This window comes from Coenobita brevimanus, chromosome 17 (genome assembly GCF_032717465.1).
Source record: "Coenobita brevimanus isolate Jiangsu-jjx chromosome 17, ASM3271746v2, whole genome shotgun sequence".
In the NCBI taxonomy this organism is placed as follows: Eukaryota; Metazoa; Arthropoda; class Malacostraca; order Decapoda; family Coenobitidae; genus Coenobita; species Coenobita brevimanus.
This window is the reverse complement of record NC_136970.1, coordinates 28575125-28596825: the sequence shown is the minus strand read 5'-3', so window position 1 is coordinate 28596825 and position 21701 is coordinate 28575125. Positions and strand designations below refer to the sequence as shown.

At 39.5% G+C, this 21701-nt stretch overlaps 1 protein-coding gene and 1 pseudogene across 1 annotated transcript; both read left to right on the top strand.

The window, feature by feature from the left end:
* The first annotated feature begins 610 nt into the window (after window positions 1-610).
* On the top strand, window positions 611-1468 carry LOC145391140 (zinc finger MYM-type protein 1-like). The gene has a single exon (XM_080265821.1). It carries the CDS (start codon window positions 611-613, stop codon window positions 1466-1468), a length of 858 nt encoding a protein of 285 aa, XP_080121947.1.
* A 17676-nt stretch (window positions 1469-19144) lies between these two features.
* LOC145391199 (uncharacterized) lies at window positions 19145-20889 on the top strand (annotated as a pseudogene).
* The last annotated feature ends 812 nt before the right edge of the window (window positions 20890-21701 follow it).

Below are 21701 nucleotides of genomic sequence, written 5' to 3'. Positions count from 1 at the left end.
ATGAGGTTAGGTCGGGCTAGGATAGGCCTAGGCTATTTTTTTCATTAATTTTAGGCCTAGCCTAGTTTTTTTTTAGGCCTAGATACAGTATAGACATGCAGCTTGTATTCAAGTAAATTGATACATAAAGTTAATAATAACCATAACATTAAGGTTTGTCCTGTTTTTATTAAGGGTAGGCCAAAGGATTTTGGCCGACTTTCAGAATTCTTATTATATACTGTATATGTTATTGTTTGGTAATATTTTACTTTGTACTATCATCCCCTATACTTTTACAAGGTTATTGTTTATTTACTTATTTTCTATTATTTATTTTTCGGTAATTCCTATTCTGTGCTAAAGGGTAATTTATCCTTTTTTTTTTTTTTTTTAAATTAAACTAACCTGTCTAGCCAAGGACATTGGCCTAGCCTATTCCAGTTCTGTTAATTTTACACAAAAAGCCAAATGACTTACCTGCCATTCTGCCACTGTGCACACACTCACATTTTTTTACCACATACCATAATATGATTTTACCGAGAACTTGGTGTCACTCATCCACAGGTCAGGAGCATTGTGACCATATGGATAGATTTATGTGAAGAATCTTCAGAAATTATCAGCTATGTCTATTACTTCATACTTCAAGCCTGTTGGTTCACATGGGAAGCAACCGGAACCAAATTCATCTTCTGATAAGAAAGAAAAAGAACCAGAGAAAAACAAGACTGGTAGAGATGGATCAGGACCAAGTGAAATCAAAATTCCTTCAGATTTAGGGGAGGCTGATCATGAACCAGTACAGCCTAAGATTGCTTCTTTTAATCCAAAGCAGTATGGTAATAGTAAGAGAGACTTCTCAGCATCCTGGTATAATGGACGCACATGGCTTGAGTATTCAGTAGAAAAGGGGGCAGCATTTTGTTTTCCCTGTAGACATTTTGAAAGTTCTTCTAAAGACCGTACATTTACTAAAGTGGGTTACTCAAACTGGCGCCATGCATTAGACAAACACAAAGGTTTCCAAAAACACGAAAATTCTCAAACTCATGTAGAAGCTATGGTTATATGGCAGGAGAGAAAAATGCGCATAGAGAAGAACCAGAGTGTCAGTACAATGGTAAATGAAAAGCAGTTGGAGAAAAACAGGTACTATATTAAATCAGTGGTAGAGGTAATTCAGTTTTTATGTGTGAATGAGCTACCTATGCGTGGAGATGGTAAGAGTGGAGCAGGGTGTCTCGATACAAGTAGTGAGTCTCAAGGTGAGCCATCTGGTCTTTTTATGAAGTTATTTCAGTATACATTGTCTAAAGATAAGAAGCTCTTAGAGATTATTCAAATGATTCCAAAGAATGCCACCTATACTTCTGCTAGGATTCAGAATGAGATAATAGACATTATGAAAGACACTGTCATAGAGAATGTTGTTAATGATATCAAGGAGGCTGACATACCATTTTTTAGCATTAAGTCTGATTGAACTCGTGACCCTACCAACACAGAAAATATATCTGTAGTTGTAAGATATGTAAAGGGTGGTAAAGTAAATGAGAGTCTAATTGGTATGCCAACAACAGATGATTTTGATGCAGAAAGCCTGGCCTCATTAATACTTAAAACACTAAATGAATGTGGACTTGATTGCAGTAATATATTATCTCAATGTTATGATGGAGCATCTGTGATCTCAGGTCAGCATGGAGGTGTTGAAAAAAAGCTACAAGAAAAACAGAAGGAAATCCCATATGTACATTGTTTCAATCACCAACTCCAATTGGTTGTGGTACATGCAGTTGAAATGCAGAATGATGTAAAATTGTTTTTTTTTCCATTTGCAGTAGCTTGTACAACTTTCTACACCGTCCAAAGCTAGACAGGATTTATGATGGAACAAAACTCAAACGACTTCTGGAACAGAGATGGTCAGGTCATTTAGATACTGTGTCCTCTATCTTAGAAAACCATGAAAGGATAGTGAATGCACTTGAATCTTGTGAAGAAAATGGATGTAATGCTGTAATTTGTATTGAGGCAACAGGTTTATTGAAGCAGATCAGAAGTAGGAAGTATATGTTCATTGCATATTGTGTTCAGACAGTCTTGAGTTTAATTAAACCTGCTGATAAGCTCCTACAATCAAGTGATTGTGATTTGATGACTGGAACTAGACTAATTGAATCTGTAGTCTGCAATGTAAAAGACATGAGAAATGATGTACAAATTTTTGAGGGAATCATTACAAAACTTGCACATCATAATCTCTCTGAACCTGAATATGTACAGGTACATAAGGTTCCAAAGCAGAGCCGCAAACTGCCTGCACATTTGTCAAAAGATTCAGTTGTTGAGGCCAGTGTAGGACATTCAGAAGATCCTAGCAATGCAGAAAGTGAAGCAACAATTTTCAGACAGTTTTATTGCAGCACTGTAGATAACTGCCTTGGGGAGCTTGATGCTAGATTTGGTGAATGCAGTAGTGCAGTGACTGCTGCAATCTCATGCCATTGGCCAGAACCCAGTGTGAGTTTCTTAGATCCTAAAAAAATTGCCCCATTAGCTTCTCTCATAGGTCTTAATACTGAAGGACCTTCACTGAAAGAGAGTTTGATGACAAAGTACACAAAACTCTAAACGACTTGTGCTTGCTTCTTCATCCTTATAGAAAAGGATTCAGTGAAGTCTACCAATTGTATGCAGCTGTTCACACATTTGACTCTAGTAATGCTGTATGTGAAAAATCCTTTTCAACACTCTCACGTGTACTAACACCTTACAGACGATCTATGACCCATAAAAGAAAAAGCAACCTTGTACTACTCTCATTTCTCGCTGAATACACTCAGAAAATTAATATGGATGAATTTCTCCATACATTTGCTGCAAGAAGCAGGAAGATCCAATTGTATAAATAGCAGCAGCAGATTTGAAGTCTAAGACATTTCCTTTCTCTTTTCCTTTATTAAAATGATGAGCTATGTTGTTTAGACATATAATTATTACTTCAAAGTTTAGTTTATTTGAAGTGATGAAATTACCAACACACTGTAAATTTATGTAAAATTTCATTAATTTTCCTAACAATCAAATCTTATTAGTTCTTATCTAAAGCAGAAACTGTTAATATCACTTGGACTTTTGTTTGTAGAGACCTGGAAATCGTCAATAAATGCAACCCTAATTTTTTTTCCATGTCTTCCTGTGTGTGTGACTGTGTGTGTGTGTGTGTGTGTGTGTGTGTGTGTGTGTGTGTGTGTGTGTGAGAGAGAGAGAGAGAGAGAGAGAGAGAGAGAGAGAGAAAGTAATGTTGGTTTTGATTATATCGTAACTATTGCCATGACAACTATGGTCCCATGCATTAACATAGGCAGGACTGAATATTTGCTCTATATTATTGACTGCCTCCTAATAACCTGCCCCCCTCAATATCTCAATTGGCCCCCTATGGTTAGACTTCTGGGGACGGGCCTGTAACCATATTACGGGGTATCGGGAAGTGTAAAGTGGAGACTTCATTACCCAACTTCAGAAGTCTCCACAAGTCCTACGGTAGACGACGAAGGCTCAACAAACATCCCAGGGGAAAGCTGAAGGTATGTGCCATATGCATGTTTAATTTTAATATTCTAGGACTAATAACTGATTTTTGGCAAATATTTTTAAAAAGTCAGTTGGAGGACGAATATCCTCGCGGGACGTGCAAGGAGCACAAAAACAACCTCGCGGTGTAGGGGTTAATGTCATTCCACTGACCGTTTAAGAATCATTTCATCAACAGCCAAGTTATTCCGCCAACTGGAAATTTGTCACTTTTAACCCCATCAGTACGGAGACGTGCTTTACTGCATAATGTTTCTGACCTCAAAATGTTTCATGTCATTTACATTACCTTTTTTCGTAGAGAATGGGTTAATGAAACCTGTATCAAGCCCCCCAGATTTGAAAATTTCTGAGTTTAATAAAAGTGATTGGATAAGGCTAGTATGAGGAAAAATTTGACATTGATATAAAGGGGATAATATTCTTATGAACGTTACCGATGGAAAGTATGTTGAATTTTATATGGATTAAATATAATACAAGAGAATGTCAATGACCAACATGCAAAGCAAATTGCTGAGGAAGAGGTGTCACGAAGTGACATATAGGACAATATGAATGGGAGATTGATTTTTTTTTTTTACAAGTATTACGTAGTCCTAAGTGAGAGAACATTAGCCTAAATGAAGTGGAAAATGCCAACATATCCAAAGTATGCATGCCAACCTCCTCTTTGTTGGTGCCAAAGTCAGGTATTGATTTTGGCCAAATTTAGATGACTGAATTCGGGTAAGGAAAGTCCCTTTCAGTCGAAGGGTTAAGAAAGCATTATAATTTCGTGATGGAGATGGCCAGAGAGTTACGACATATATTTCTTGAACGAATTAACTTTCGTATAACTTAGTTTCCAATTTATGGCTAATAACTGATCATTTTATTTTGAAGCTCACGTCAGGGGGTCCTACAAGGCGAGGGCATTATAATTTTGCCCAGAGATCAAGAACACTTAAAGGAGAAAATGTCAACCCCAGCCAGGCAAGATGAAAGAAATCAGACTGTAAACAGTGTGAGGAAGTAGAGTACGTTATATTACTTTGGACATCACGGATAACTAGTCAACAACCCCCATTCCCCATCAAACCTTTCTCTCTCTCTCTCTCTCTCTCTCTCTCTCTCTCTCTCTCTCTCTCTCTCTCTCTCTCTCTCATCAATATTTCATCGTCAAATAATGGACTGGTACATATTTAATAAACTCTCTAACTTCATCACTGCTTTGCCTGCACTGTGTGCCAATATGAAAGGCAAACCAAAATTTTCGTATATTGCTGGTCAGTGAGGGACATAAAATGTACAGCCTCCGACAAATTGCCTAATATTTCACCTCTTGTACAATCAAAGTCATAAAAAAATTTCCCGACCCATGTTCAGCCAGAGCCATCCATTCTACCTGCCCGTGATGAACGGGTGATGACAAGGAGGGAAGGAGGTCGAGGTACTGGGGTAGGAGGAGAGGAGGTCAGGAGTGTTGGCGGAGACGCGACAATTATACAGACCTACAGCAGGATACAAAAATAGTATTCAACAAGTCCATAGTGAGGATAAACAATAATGCCTTTTGACTAATTTAGTAGGTCGTACAAGGCTCAGCTGATGTAGTGTTTGCTGTATATTCCCAATTAGATAATCCATTGTTTCCCGACTGAGAACTCCTTTGGTAAAGTTGAATCTACTAAACTTTTAGTGTAATACCTAAAGTACAGTATTAGGCCAAAATATACAAAATCAGTAAACAGTTAAGCCTCATGAGGTCTCGTATTCAGTCAAGGACACAATTTCGTCAAACATTTCACCTCTTTACTAACCTACATGTACCTTAGAGATAATTTGGTAATTTTCCTTTACCCATAAATAATTCTCTCTGATTATCATACGCTAGGATGGCGAGTGACGGACAAGCCCTAACTGTGAAATTGCCATAGTCGAAACATTGGCGAAATTTTGACCCTGAGTGTAATGTTACGAACATAAATACTGTTTCATTTCCGAACATAAATGATGTTCAAGTTCATTCTGAAAAACAGCGAGGAAGTGACGGTGAGTTAACACTGTGATATGATCTACGGCGCATTGCAATCTCTTCAAAATATTGTTTAATGAGTGTGATCATTCCTTGACTAAAAATGAAACAATATTATTGTCCGCAAAAAGTTTTATAAAACTGTGACCTGGAATAGTGATGATCTTTTTAGTAGGAAAGTTGTGGCACCTACAGTATACTCAAAGTAGTGAAATGTTGAGAAAAAATCATTGATCTCAATTATGTCATTCATCCTAATGAACTGAATCGAAATTTATATCTGCAACTATATATTTGTTTGACTAATCCCTTGGGCTGAAATGGTTAACAGTGGATATCTGGAAATGCAGAAATGCTATAACGCAGTCATTTAATGTTCTGACAGCGAATTGTTTACCGGCCAGAAACATGTTTTTTTTTTTTTTAAGAGGACCCCGTTTTTCATTTTTCTTGCTCTCCAGCTTCTCTCTCTCTCTCTCTCTCTCTCTCTCTCTCTCTCATGCATAGCCCCCATTCACTAAAGTTTATTCCTGATTTCCCAACTCTCGTCTCTGTAGTCGTTCCTTTTAATTTTCCACCATGTTTTCTGTTAATTCATTTTTTCTCGTGAAGCACCTTAACGGTAACCTGTTTTATTTCCTCGTTTCCTCCGACAATTAAGTTCTCATTTAACGCTGCCTCTCCAAAAACATCCTCACCTGTTAATTTGATCTCCCCCCCCCTCTCATTTGCCTTTTTTTTTTTTTTTTTTTAATTTGCCTCATTTCTTCATTTTTTTTTTCCTATTCTGCTTACTTCTTCACTTCCCTTGTTAGTTGTTTTGTCGAATTTCCTTTCAATCCCTCTCTTTTCTTCCTTGCATATTGTACTGTTTCTTGCTTTATTTCATCTTCATTCTCAACTTACATTTTTCATTGTCATGCTCTCTGTCTCTCCCTCTCCTCGAGTTTCCTTTTTTTATTTCTTCATCTCTTTCTTTCCTCTCATGGGTAATATTTCGGACAGTACATTCATGGATTCGTAGTTTCTGTATTGTGCAATGTTTTTGTCTAATATTTTCCCCTATTTTCCATAAACTTTTTTTTGCCACTCCTCTTTATTTCCTTAGAACATTAAGCTTGTTTGCTTTCAAGTCCATCACGGTTGGCGCTATTTTTGCCTGAATACCCAGTCGAAGTAGATCAGATTAAACAAGTCTAGTTATCGCTGACCATCGAGAGAATTGTATAAAGTAAAATATCATCTTTTGGTGAATTATTTAAGTGCCAGTTTTTTTTTTTTTATGCGAGGAAGAAGGAACCAAAGGCCATGAGCCCGCAGTAACAGTTCTCTCAAAGAGAAAAACAAAATACAATATCTCGTAGAGAGCCAAATTCAAGATCCGATCATTTTGAGATGCCTGGACACACTGCGTTTGAAAGACTGGAGATCATAGGCAGCAGGAAATACAGACAGAGGGAGACAGTTGCAGAGCTGACCTGTTGCATAAATGAAAGACTGGGAGTAACGGTTAATTCTTGCATTAGAGAGTTGGACAGAAAAGGGATGAGAGTTTGATGCCAGACGGGTGCTACGCACCCGTCATAGAGGTGGAGGAATGCAAGCAGACAGTTCAGAGGAGCAGTGACCATTAGAGTAGCGATAGAAAAGAGATAAAGATGCAACAGTGCGGCGAAGAGACAGAGGTTGAAGGGAGTCAGTAAGAGGAGGAGAGTTAATGAGACGAAAAGCCTTTGACTCCACCCTATTGAGAAGGGCTGTATGTGGGGAGCCTCCCCACATATGAGAGTTGTACTCCACACAGGGGAGGATAAAACCCCTGTATAGAGTCAACAATTGTGCAGGGGTAAAGAAAGAGCAGAGTCGGCTTAGCACACCCAATCCCTTGGAAGCAGATTTCACAAGAGATGTAATATGATCTTTCCAAGATAAGTCCCGAGTAAATGAAACCCCAAGCATGTTCAAGGATGATGCAAGATTAAGCTGAATATTATTAAACATTAATGGGTATACCTGTGGAAGATTTTGTCGGGTTGATAGGTGTAAGAACTGAGTCTTAGATGCATTAAAAACAACCATATTATTTTTACCCCAGTCAGAGATACGAGCCAAGTCAGACATTAGGTGTGCCATAGCCTCATCCCTTGTTTGTTGAAGCAACTGTTGAGATGGGCGTTGCGGGAACCGAATGGAAAGGTGAAGGGTGGAGTCATCAGCGTATGAGTGGATAGGGTTAGATGCACAGCTTAGAAGATCATTGATGAACAAAAGGAAGAGAGTTGGTGATAGGACAGAGCCCTGAGGAACACCACTGTTGATAGATCTAGGAGAAGAACGATGGCCGTCTACAACAGCGGCTATAGAACGACCAGAAAGGAAGCTAGCGACGAAGGCACAGATAGAAGGATAGAAACCGTAGGAGGGCAGTTTGGAAATTAAAGATTTATGCCAGACTCGATCGAAAGCCTTTGAGATGTCAAGTGCAATGGCAAAGCTTTCGCCAAAGTCCCGAAAGGAGGATGACCAGGAGTCTGAAAGGTAGGTGAGAAGATCGCCAGTGGAGCGTCCCTAACGGAACCCATACTGACGATCGGAAAGAAGGTTGTGATAGAAAGAAAATGTGAAATACATGCACGTACTGCCCTAAAAATTTACTTTTTCCCGCTTTACTGCCTGTCTCGTTTACATTTTAATTCATTTATCCTAATACCTGTTTACTTTTTACACTTTCTGTTTGTTTCCAGTTATTCGTTTCTTTTCTTCTCATTGTCCTTCCGGACTTCCTTTTTCACATTTAATTCAGCCTATCGCGCATCTTTTCTCGTTTTTTTCTTCCTTGTTTGTCTCTTGCTTTTCTTTCTTCTGCCGTTCCCTTTGTCTTTCATTTTCTCCTTATCTCATACATTCTTTCTTTCATCAAATATTTTATTTTCATAAGTGTACAGGAAGGCACTGGGTGGGAAGGAGTTTGTCCTGAAAATACCCAAAGTTTCTGTGATCGCCAAACAAGTACTACATGATTCAATATGTAGGAAATAGTGCATATTTTAAGACTGAAAGGTTACAGTAGAATATCTTGATATATAGAGAAATCGCATGTTTATTTGAGAAACTGTAAGAAACCTGCTGTTTTAATATCTTATACAGAGTAATACAAATATATACATAGTGCAAAAGTACTTTTTATGCAAGGACTAAGGAACCAAAGGTCAGACTCCAGCAATATTGTTCCCATTAAATAATAAAAACGAAAAACAGAGAGTCAAATTCAAGATCCGTTTACTTCGAGTTGCATAGCCACATTGCGTTTAAAGGACTGGAGGTCATGGGCAGCAGGAAATACAGGCAAAAGAGGCCAGTTACAGAGCTCATACGTTGTATTCATGAAGGACTGGAGGTATTGGTTAAGTACTGCATTACAGAGTTGGATAGAAGAGGGATGACAGTTTGCGCCCAGACTGGTGTTGCACACCAACCATACCATAGTGGTGCAGGGATCGAAGCACAACGTCCAAAGGAGTAGTGACCACTCATGAGTTTTTCCCTCTCATCCTGTCGGGCACATAGTTGGGACTCGGAGAAACATTGTTTACAAGATTGTGACAATGTGACACAACTTTTACCTGGTCATGGTGTAGTGGTATGCAGCCTGCTTCACATCTGAGAGTCCCGGGTTCGATTCCCGACATATTGGCAATATGTTAGAGGAATTTTCCAGTGTACAGTACAGGTTTCTCCTTTCAAGGTCAAGTGTGTTTTACTCTCCCCAAAGACTTCAGGGTAAAGGTAGGATGCTATACAAGCTTTTCTAGGTAATTAAAAATTGAAGATATGTGGGATTGTTCACCAGGTGCATTAGTGAATGAAGAGGAGAGCCAAAGGTGGTTATGAACCTTGACGTCACCTAAAATGGAGATTTCAGAGTAAGGAGAAACTGACAGGATGTATTCCATTACAGAAGTATGATTGTCAAAGAATTTTTCATAGTCAGTAGAATTAGGGGACAAGTACACAGCACAGATTTATATACAGAGAATGACAGGTTAATCGAAGCAGAGATTAGTAAATTCCGAAGATTCAAGTTCAGGAGCACGAGAACAAGATATGTTGTTGCATACACACAGACAACAGCCACCCGTGGGTTTGAGGTGAGTATGGAGATAGAAAAAGGATACAGAGAAAGGTTTGCTATCAGTTGCCGCAGGCAGCTGAGTCTCAGTAAGGAAGAGGTGAGGTTTCGAGGATGAGAGGTGGTTTCAACAGAGAAAATTTTTTAGGAAAGGCCACGAATTTTACAGAAACGAACAAGGAGTGAGTCAGGCAATGGTCCCATGCATCTCACTTGATTGTAACCAGAAAAGGGAAGGATGGTAGGGGCTTTTATGCCCCCCTCCCCTCTTGTGGGACCCCAAGCCTCGGTGCTGAGATGCCATTTTTGCCGAATTTAGACTGGGAAGTGTGATGTGTAATGTGCATGCAAATTGGTGCTGAAAGAGGAAATTGTATATGAGAATACTCTGACCTACTCTCTGTGCTAGTGAAACACTGAAAAAGTTCAGGAAAGGGGGAAGGTTAGAAGTTAATCCTAGGGCTGATGAAACGGGAGCTCCAGCTCTCCATATCCCCAGCTTTCACTAATTCATATGTTATAGATGAGGTTTGTGTGAATGTGGAAGCGTGCTTGGAAAAGTTTCAGAGGGGTGTGAGAGCGTTTTTCATTGGATATATTATGGGAATGTAAAGGAAGATGGGGTGGTTGGTGGGTACGGTGTACCTCAAGGATATTCAACTGTAGGCATTATAGGCACTAGTATATATCTCATATCACAATGTGTAGGATGTAGTGTCTGCTGGAGACATGCACAGCTTCTCACTAGGAATGTCAATCCACATGATGTATATCCGCAAAACTGTTGTCCCAGACCATCAAGAATGTCTTAAAACATGATGTATCTCAGACAATCCCTTTGTAGTTCAGACGATCAGAATTTCGTGACGTATTCAAACATGTGGGGTAACCAGCTCTAGTCGATTAAATCTACCGGACACTATATCACACACACACATCCCCCTCGAGCTGTATATAATGTCGGAGAGATTCCCTTCAGGTCAGAAGGGGTTAGAGAGAAACCGAGAATACGATCAAGGGCAGACGGCAGGAGATAGGGTCAGCTAAGAGGTTTGCCGTCAAGCTACAGTACGCTGTCAGTCACACTTCGACATAACTGTGTACAATAAACTCCGTAAGCCAAGAGTGCTTTGTAACTCACCTCGCTTCCGTTACACAAAGGGGGAAGGTAAGGAAGAGAGAGACCTACCTATTCACTCTGCTCGACGATGCACCATTTTACTGAGCAGCAGCCAACGTGACACTCCACTGGTGATAGAGGGGAAGCCATAATCTACGATACTCCTACAATCTCTCCATTTAATCTAACCCCTCGGCTACGTTCATCGATATTAGCTGCAGTGTGAACAACGGTAAACTACGATAAACTACATTTATCGATAAAACTAGAAGTAGGGCCGAATTTTGAGTCATTAACGAAGAGGTCATACATTATCTCAATTTTCCAATCTGAACATTTATACATAGAAACAAGAAATTCATATATATTTTTATATTTAATTTTCTGCTAAATACATGAGTAAAAAGAAAGATGTAAAACTTTCTGTTTTATGCTTTTTATTTGTTTATTTTCATTCTTCTGAGTCGGTCGATAGGCCAAATAAAAACGACTCCAGGACCGGATTTTGCCAGGAGGCCGCCAGTTCAATAAAGCAGGTGTACCTATTGAAGTAAGTGAGAATGGTAATGCTCTGGTGGAGGTAAAGAAGGCCTTGACAATAACCATTACCATTTTTTGACCCAGAATGATCAACAGGTATACATAAGGATTACTAAAGAGAATGGATGGTGAGTTGGATGATCAAGGGTGATTGGATGAGCAAATGCGAAGATCTCTGTTGAAGACTTGAGAGAATATTTATAGACAGGGCGAGTGGACCATCTGATCTTTGCATACGATAGTCGACGAAAGGGGTGCAAACGCGTTGGGTGAACGGATGAGGAGAAAGACAGTAGGAAGTAGTTCCTGTAATGAGAGTAGCAAGGTTACAGAAAGATTAAAAAATGTGGAATTCAAGATAGAAGAGCAGCGACAAGCTAGGTATGTTTGGGGGCAGACAGGGGAGGTGGAATGCATATGTAAGATATTCACAGAGAAATCTGCATGTGAGGTAGACAGCAGGAAGAAAAGAAGACACAATGAGGTGCAAGGAACAGCATGGTGGAATGAAGAGACGAAGCAAGCTGTGAAAGATAAGATGCAAGCATATAGTGACTGGATGGGAAGTACACGAGTGGATAATGCTGAGAGATGGAAAAGTGCCACGAAATATGCAAAGAAAATAGGTGAAAATACAAGGAAAGAGTAAGGAAAGTGGATAATTAGTATGGAAGATATCTATAGGAGGGAAGGAAAGAATGTAGATAATTATTTTGGAGGAAAGTCAAAAACGTAAGAAAGGGTGATAAAGGAGACAGTAGAAGAGCTAAAGATAAAATCAGCAAAATGTCAGTGGAGGAGGGAGAAAGCGTGAGTGGGGCCAGAGAACAAATAAAGAAATTGTGGAAAACAGTAAGCAAAAATAGCACGTGTAAATGTCGTTAGGGAATGGCTGGACGAAGAAGAAAGACGAATCTGGAGAAAGGGATCAGAAGGCTGGAAGTATCTGAAGTAATGAAGAAAATCAAAAAGTGAAAGTCCTAGGAACTAATGGAATGTGTGGCAAAATTACTGGGAGAGAGAGAGTGGTAGAATGTATGTCGAAGATGACGTAGGTCAGTTATAACTGTTCCCCAATTTAAAAAAAAAAAATGGAAAGAGCAGTGTGTGTGATAGCCAGAGAGATGTATTTATTCTCTGTGTAAGAGGAAAAATATATAGCAAGATACATAATGGCAGAATTCGGGAAATGACCGAAGAACTGCTTAAAGAAGAACATAGGGGCTTTGGAAGGAAAGAATTGGTGTATGTCATAATATATTCGATATAAGAAGCTAACTGCAAAAGTATCTAGAGAAGGGAAAGTTGTATGCTGCCTTCCTGGATCTGGACGAAACATAATGGCAAGACTAGGCAGACAAGGAAACTGGATGTTATTAAAAATTTAGAGATTAAATGGCAAATTGCTAGGCTCTGTGAATAGTACATAAAGTACGAGGGCACTAGGCTGCAGTGCTAGTGGATAGTGAACTAAGTTTAGTTCTGTGATGTAAATATTGAAAAAGGGTGTCATCTCTCCACGGTAGTTCAGTTTATATAGGGATTGATTTGTAAAAGCTATGTAAGGTAGGGGAGCAAATGGCAGATTGCCCTTAATGAGAGAAGGTAGAGTTTGAAAGCTTACTTTAGTTTCATTTGGTGATGATAATGTGCCATTAACCCGTGGTGTGCAGCGTATCCCAAGTGAGTCAACTCCACCACCATGCGACCTACCTCATATGAAAAAGATATATACCTGTGCCAAGGAGGTATGCTTTTTGCTGGCGTTGGTTGGTTGGTTTGTCTGTCTGTTTGCAGGATTACTCAAAAGGTTATGAATGGATTTTGTTGATTTTTTTTTTTTTTTTTTGAGGGTTTGACCCAAGGAACAATCCTTTGGAGATTTTGCTAGTGATTTGGATCCTAAAACAGATCCAAGAAACATTTAAAGGATTCTTTACCATTGTGGGATAATGGCAATTTCAGCCTTGCCAGAGATTTGCAGTCTCGGATTGGTCTTGTTAACAATGTTCCATGTAGTTTCTTGATGGAGCAGTGTCCTACAGTTTTTATGGGATGTCAGGCTTTCTATTGTCTTTCATCTCCATCCCCTATGTTAAACCTAGAAACAAATTAGTAATTACTCTAAGCCAAATTCATACACTTCCTGATCCATATATCAAGGTATGGTATAAGCATCTGAGGAAGACTTGAACTTGCCTCAAAGAACGTTCTTTTCTTTTCTTTTTTAATTAAAAAATCGAATGCAAGGCCAGCAGTGGAGAGGGGAGATGGAAGGATATATTATCGACAGTAGCACGTCATGCTTGTTATGGCTTATTGGACTAACTGGCAGCTCACTGAGGCTTTGACGATAGTCAGTCCTTCTGGTATAGTTGCAAATTTTCCAGCAGCTTGGAAATTTCTGACAAAAATAAATCCGTAACTGTGGTAAGCTAAGTAAAAATATATCATGGCAAGGAGTATAATGCCATTTCCAAAACAATGATTTATAACTGAAGTTATTTATGCAATATTTGTCAAACTAGCCAAATTGTCCCTCCAGAGCCTGGACTGCAACCCTCTTGCGTAAGTCCATGTGATAAATGAAGATGAATGGGAGCTTTAAGGTTTGGTGCATGAGTTTGGGAGTGTATATAAGAAATGTAATAATAAAGTGAAAGTACATGAGACAAAAACTTTCCACAATGAGGTTAGATGGTTAGAAAATGATTAATATGAGTGTATTTAAGTACTTTGACTCTGTAAATATCAAGAGGGAAACATATACGATGAAATGTTTGAAAGGGTACAGCAGGGAAGGAAGGTTGCTGGTTTATTGTAAACACTGGCAAGGAAGAGGAAAGTGACCATGGAAGACAAATCATCCTTTCATGATAGTATTTTGATCCCCACGCTAACGTGGAGTCAAATCCTGGATCCTCTTAGATGTACACAAATTATGTGGAGTTCCATGGAGAGACAGACAAATGTAGAAGTAAAAGTGCATTGTGATATTGATGAAGATGTGATTGAAAACATTAAGAGATAATTATATTCAGAGATGTTTGTTCATGTGTAGTGGATGGCGAATGGCAGCCTAGTCTTAAAGTAAGTGACTATGGTGGAGGGTGAGACCAGGGATGAGATGGAAAGATGGATTGGAGAATTATATAAACAATGGGGTATGAGTTGGAGGAAGGGTATTCAAATTTCAGAGGAAAAGGTTAAATCCAAACAGTTTGTCTGTAGCCTTCACTTACAGAATTAAGGTTCTGGCTGTCGACAGATATATTATTATTTTTTTTAAGTATCATGCCCAGATTTGTATTCGCATGAAAACTGAATGAGGATGAGGAATATGTATCAGAACAAAAAAAAAATCAGTCACACAATACAGTCTTAATAATGCAATGATTTAAATAACTAACCATATTCCCTTTTAAAGATCCCTGTACCTGTACACCAACAGAAGGATCTGCTGTGAAAAATCAGCATCTGTCCTCAAAGAGACGCATTTTCCTAGTGCTAAAGGACTCTGCCGCCCACCCATAACCTCCCCCGTCTCGTACATCTATGTTTTTATTTCCACCTCGTATTTCTGTTTTTTTCTTTCTTTTCCCATCTCTCCCCTATCCTATTCCCAGAGTCTCTTACTTTTCCCTGTGCAGATCTTCCCCACATATTATATCATCCTTTCTTTCTTCCTTATCAGTTATAAAATTTCCTCCCAGTCATTGCATTATCTTTTCTTTATCATTACATCCTCGCCAGCGAAAAGCACGCGATGTTTTGATCTGACCGGCGTCTCTCTCTCTCTCTCTCTCTCTCTCTCTCTCTCTCTCTCTCTCTCTCTCTCTCTGTGCAAAATAACTCAAACTGTTATTTTCCGATTTTACTCAACCTGTTATTTTCCGATTTTAACCAAAGCTGTTGAAGGGATAGGAGTAGAGAGACAGCCAATGAAAAAACCTATTGGTTTTTAAAACAATACGCCAAATGTGAAGGTCACATTGATTTATCCAAAGAACTTGAACAGTTTTATATCCAATTTAGACCAGGCTATTGAGGAAGGGTTAAGGGCACAACAAAAATGAGGTGGTTCAGCTTAAAGAACATCCAGTCAGTGGTCGAGGCCACAAGTGTGAGGTGTTAACTATTCAGCTGTGATTTAAGTTTTACCATTCTTAGCGGAAGGACTGATGGTTAGGTAAGAAAAATAGAATTCGATTTTGAAAACAATTAGTCAAATGCCAAGGTTACGGAAAAGGTCAAAAGTCAAGATCATCAGGGTTTGGTCAACTAAAACTGTTTTGATCTGGTTGAATCAACATTTCGTGAACCCTTTAATAATGCAACAAATTCACATGGAATTAGTTTTGACAATAGTTAGTCAAAAGCCAAGGTCAGAGGGCAAAGTCAAAGTTGTATCTATGTGTCAGTGCGATCAAAATAACAGTTAATAATTTTAACCGAAATTGGATTAAGTTCGGTAGATAGGTTGAGGATCACCTGGATCCCCCAAGAGATTGATCTATTGCTTTATGAAACAGTAGGTAAATGGTCAAGGTCACATAGCAAGTTAATTGAAACAGGCATTTTCCAGCATAGGCTAAATTTCTTTTGGAAAGGTTTAGTTTAAGATAAGGAGAAAGAGATTCGATTTTGAGAAGTCAGTCAAGGTCAAAGTCAAAAGGAAAAGTCAAATGTTAGTCACTGGGCGGTGGTAACCCAAAGATTTATCATCATATATAAACCAATTCTGCTTGACGGTTTAAGGGTTAGGACAGAAAGAATAATGTCGATTCTGACAGTAATTTATCAAAGGTCAAAGTCACAGGGCAAAGTCATATTTTCAGCCCACAGACCAGTTAGTGACACCTGTGGTGCACTTTCACAGAACGCACTCTTGTTCATTCCCCCCCCCCTCTCTCTCTCTCTCTCTCTCTCTCAGTGGGCGCGACTGTTGAACAGTCTTGGTGCCCACTCTTATTCTGTTTTTCTCCCGTCTTTCTCATTTTCCTACCCCCATCTCTCTCTCTCTCTCTCTCTGGGCGCGAGTGTCAAACTCTGTCAGTGTGTACTCCTGTTACCTCCGCTAAGGAGGGTCTTTTACCCCGAGTTGGTTTGTTTGTCTGTAGCAGGATTACTGAAAAAGTTATGAATGGATATTGATGAAATTTTGTGTAAGGGTAGACCATGGGCCAAGGAAGAAATTATTAAATTTGGAGGCTGATCAGGGTCCGGAGTATCCCACGCAATATCTCCAAAAATTTGCAATAAAATTCAATGAAATTTTGTGGAAGGGTGGGTCATGCTCCAAGAAAGAATTGATTAAATTTGGGAGCGGACCCGAATCTGGATTCGGAAATTTTCTAATGATAATGGCATTGGCGGTGGTATGTGCTCTCTGAGCCAATTCCACTTCTCTTTGTTTTTCTGTCGTCTCTCCTATTTTCCTACCCCCATCTCTCTCTCTCTCTCTCTCTCTCTCTCTCTCTCTCTCTCTCTCTCTCTCTCTCTCTCTCTCTCTCTCTCTCATCTTTGTTATCACCCGCTTTTAGAAGGTGGAGCGATAATGTTTTTGTTTGCCTCTATGTGTGTGTGCGTGTGTGTGTGTGTTCCCATTATATCTCATAAACGGCTTAAGCTACCAACATGAAACCTTCAGGGTACCAAGATATGGCCAAAATCTTGATCAGGTTCGCAAATGGACACTCGAGGTCAAAGTCAAGGTCACCAAAATGGCCGCCAAAGGTCAACTAGTTTTTATCGCCTGCCTTTAGCACCATTATATCTCATGAATGGCCTGAGTTATCAACATGAATTCTTCAGGGTATGAAGATACGGCCTAAATTTTGGACTTGGTCAACAGCGTATTCTGGCGGGCGATTAAAAGTCGGCTCCCGACTGCTTTTCTTTCATTCTTTCTGTCTTTCCCATATCGTCCTTCATTCCTCTTTCCCGTTTTTTTTTTTTCTAACTTCATCCCTCCTTATGTTAACTCTCTCTCTCTCTCTCTCTCTCTCTCTCTCATCGTCTTGCTCCTGCTTTTATTTTATTCCTCCCCTCTCGTTTTCTTATGTTCCCTCGATCACTATTTCACTGTTAATAAAAACATGTTATTTAATTCCGCGCAAACGTCATAAGAATTGTTCCAACTGTGTAAAAGGTTCTCGTGAAATCAATCTCGATTTAACCGTTTAGCCGGATGACTTATTTATATTTAATTCTCGCTATTGCCAGATATTATGTTCAGCTTAGATGTCTCATACTGAATTGAAGTCGAGAGATGCAACCACCTACCACTCCTTGAGTACTGAGATTCTGCTCTAATAAATTGATTACAATCGTATCACCGCACTAACAGTATTATAGGTTTGACGTTCTTAGTTTGAAGTGGATTAATATCTTCCTTTTCCCCTCCTCTCTTCATCACCCTATCCCCTTTCTCCCGTTTCTTCCCTCCCTCTTTCCTGCCTTCCTTCTAGTAGTGAGCCTTATAAAAAGCAGAAAAAGAAGTTATTCCTGATCTGTGCTCCAACATCAGCCTAAGACTGTAAAGAATTGGATAAAACCTTATAAAGATGCTGATGAATCTATGAAAAAATTAAATTAAATAAATGAATAAATAAATAAAAAGCATATAAATCTGAGGAACAATATGGACTGTACATTAATCCTTATCCTTCGGGTCATCAAATGTAATGTCATGACCGTAATTTGAAGAGTGTGCCCATAAACATGGTGCTAAGTAGCCTCTGGCTTCTCACTACTGTCAGCTTAGTGCATATAGGACTGCATCAGTCAGGCGCTTGCCGCAAAGCAAGAAATTACATCACGTCCAATTCAATGCCTGTCCGCCCTCAGCCTCCCACCTTCTTCCCTGGCAAGTCACCACCACAAGAGCGTCCAAGAAAGGGGCTTAGTGGTATAAGGCATTCTCTCCAGTCAATTTACAAGTCCTTATCATTTTAGGAGACATCACGAGATGGCGCCACCCTCCCTCCCCTCCTCTCCTGCGATGCCTTTCTTGAGCAAAAGTGATGCGTTTGTGTGTGTGTGTGTGTGTGTGTTGTCTTGGCATTCTCCCACACAGTGTAAATAGCGCATGGCAGCGACTTTTGTAAATAGTTTTTGGCTGTGACATTAGAAAATATTGTCTGCAAGCGCAGTGCAAGTAGCAGATGACGTATGAAGAAAGTGAGTGACAGTGATGTGTTATTCACGAAATTAACGTGGTAAAATAATGTGTGCAGCAGTGACGTGTTTATATTTACAATAGTGACGTGTATATGACGGTGACATGTGCATATAGTGTTTGTAAATATTTATTTCTAGAAAGATAACCCCTACATGTATGTGGAAGAAAGATTTCTTCAGCGTGCATAGAAGATAAGAGCCTGTTTTTGTTATTTTCATAAGAGTATAAAATATAAATAAGAGACTTGTTTAGCACAGTAAGAGAATCAAGTTATAATAGTTATATATGGTGAAAAAATTATTTTAGGAAAAGTCTGATTTTCATTCAGGGGTTATAATTATAACTGTAAAGGCCCCCATACACTATGAATCATGACTGCGCAATAATGATGATTGCACAAGCATATCCATAGTGTGTGGGTATGATTGAAGGATTGCGCAAATGATTGAAGATGACTGAAGATGGTCCAACATGGTTTGATATTTAACCGTCAATCATGACGCTTGCACAGTCATGACTGACGGTGTGTGGCAGTGATTGGGCAAAAACGTCAGTCTTCCATCACCAGCCATGGCGAGTACACGGGACACTCAGGAGTTTTGGAGGGAATTTCTTGAACTGTACCGAGGTTTCCCAGCATTGTGGAAGATCAAAAGTGATGAATACAAAAACAGAAATTTTAAAGGGGAATGCTATTATAAATTAGTAGAAAAACTAAAGGAAATAGACCCCAATGCGACCCGTAGTATGGTCACAAAGATCAATGCCTTCCGCTCCAACTACCGGAGAGAATTAAAGAAAGTGTTAGATAGTGAGAAGTCAGGAGCTGGGATCGACAACATCAACAGACCTTCCCTGTGGTACTACAATGACCTCACATTTCTTCGGGACCAGGAAGTGCAACAGGATGGAGTCTCAAGCATGGACAATGAGGGAGAGGGAAACAATCATGAAGATTCATTGGATGACCCAGTAAGTACTAAGTAGTCATGCAAATTTATATCAACAACAGAACATTGTCAACCATTCCCATATCAAAATAGCATTGTACTTTTTACACAAAACCATCATTACTGACCCGCCATATACTGTACAACATGAAGGCTAACTCACTCGCATCCCCGATTCCTTGATTCCTGCCATGGTACAGATCCAGTGTTATTGAAATAGTGACACAATGTATCTCTTTTATCCTTAGCTGATGAAGTTGCATTGCGTACAGTGCCAGTGGAAGAGGCTGTCTGTCAGATATCCAATTTTCTTCATTACCCTGCCTAGTAGGCCTACTCACATCTTCCATATCAAACCCAGCTTCTAAATATGCTTTTACATGTCGTCTGCGCAGGTAGTTATGTAGATAACAGCAAGCCAACACTATTGTTGAAGCTTTGGTTGGACATACATTGATAGTAGATAGAAGAACCCTAAATAGTGATGACATTATCCCAAATGCATTTTCAACAACACGTCGTGCTCGTGACACTCGATAATTGTAAATGTCTTGTGCTTTGGTGAGGTTTCTTTGAGCAGAAGGCTTCATTAGGTTGTCCATTAATGGGAAGGCATCGTCTTCCACGAAAACATATGACATAATATCATGACATCCAGGCAGAGAGGTTGGTTCAGGGATGTGTAGTATATTTTCTTTCAACTGTTTACAAAATTTAGTGTTTCCAAACACACCACCATCGGAAACCCTACCATTTGCACCAACGTCTACCATTATAAATTCATAATTGGCATTAATAACAGCCATTAGTACTACACTGAATGTATGCTTATAATTGTAGTAATATGAACCTGAACCAATGGGCTTGGTAATCTCTACATGTTTCCCATCGATGGCCCCAATACAATGCGGAAACTGCTATGTCCTTTCAAATGCGTCAGCTACGTCTACCCATTCATCTTCTGTCTGTGGTATCTGTAAACGAGAAGCAGAAATGTGTTAATCCGATATGCCTACTAAACTTTTACCCATTTAATATTCCATCCTAACGAACCTCTGTTCCCTTCTGCAGGAACCGAATACATCCCGTGTTGACGTACATGTTGAAGCACAACAGATGGTGGCAAGCTCATCCAACAAAAGAAGGAAGATAGACGTCGAAGCTAAACGTACTGAACTTCTGTCACTGGCATGAAGTCATCTGCAGCGAAGTGACGACGCCGTTGATGTGTTAGCAAGGAGTTGGGCTCAAGAATTTAGGAACCTGAGTGCCAATCAACAAATATATGCAAGGAAAGATATAAATGACATCCTTTTTGAGGGTCGGCTAGGGACATTGCACGGTCACTCTGTCAAGATTAATTAAGGCAGTTTTGAACCAAGTAGGGTCTCCACACCTATTCCTGTCCTTTCACCTGACACTGAATCAAACTCTTCCATGGGGATTGATATGCCACCACCCTCTGTTCAAGACCATGTTAATCCCTTTCGTACATATACGTCAGTAAATGATAATGCACAGTATAGTTTCCATCAGTACTGATTTCACAAAGGTCCTGGTATTGTAGGTAATAATTATGGTGGTGGATGGCAATTTTCAAGTTCAATTGTTGATTTTTTTTCCAGTTGGCCTACATTGCAGCCTACATGATATTAACTAACACCTTACCATTGTTTTGTTTACACTGTACAAGGATAATTTTAGTACTCATGTTAAATCATATGTGACACAATTTTTGTATTATTACCCCTACCTTAATACTCTCCTTCAGCACAGAGACAATAGCACTACACGTCTCTATGATTATTTGTCCCAGGCTCTGTGCAGAGATAGCTGTGGTGAACTTCAGGTCCTTAAACGACTGGCCAGTAGCAAGGAACCGTAAAGCACTGGAAAGCCTTTCACTTGCAGATATTGGATCTCTCAGCTTTGTGTCCACCTTCCGTAAGAGTGGCATAACCATTCCCAGCAAATCAATGAACGTTTCCTTGTCCATACATAGGAAATTCTTGTAGTCTACAGGAGAAGAGATTACAAGCTCCTGTAGAAGGTTGTCGTGGGTGAATTCATGTCTTTTCTTAAGCCAATCCTTCATCCACACCTTTGTTTTCCTTTTCTTCTTTGGTTCCATGCTCTCTAGGGCAAGGACAATGGCAATACATGCAGCCTCCCTACTC

Excerpts from the sequence above, each read along its gene's own strand:
- LOC145391140 (XM_080265821.1), top strand. The coding sequence starts at position 611 with ATGTCTATTACTTCATACTTCAAGCCTGTTGGTTCACATGGGAAGCAA.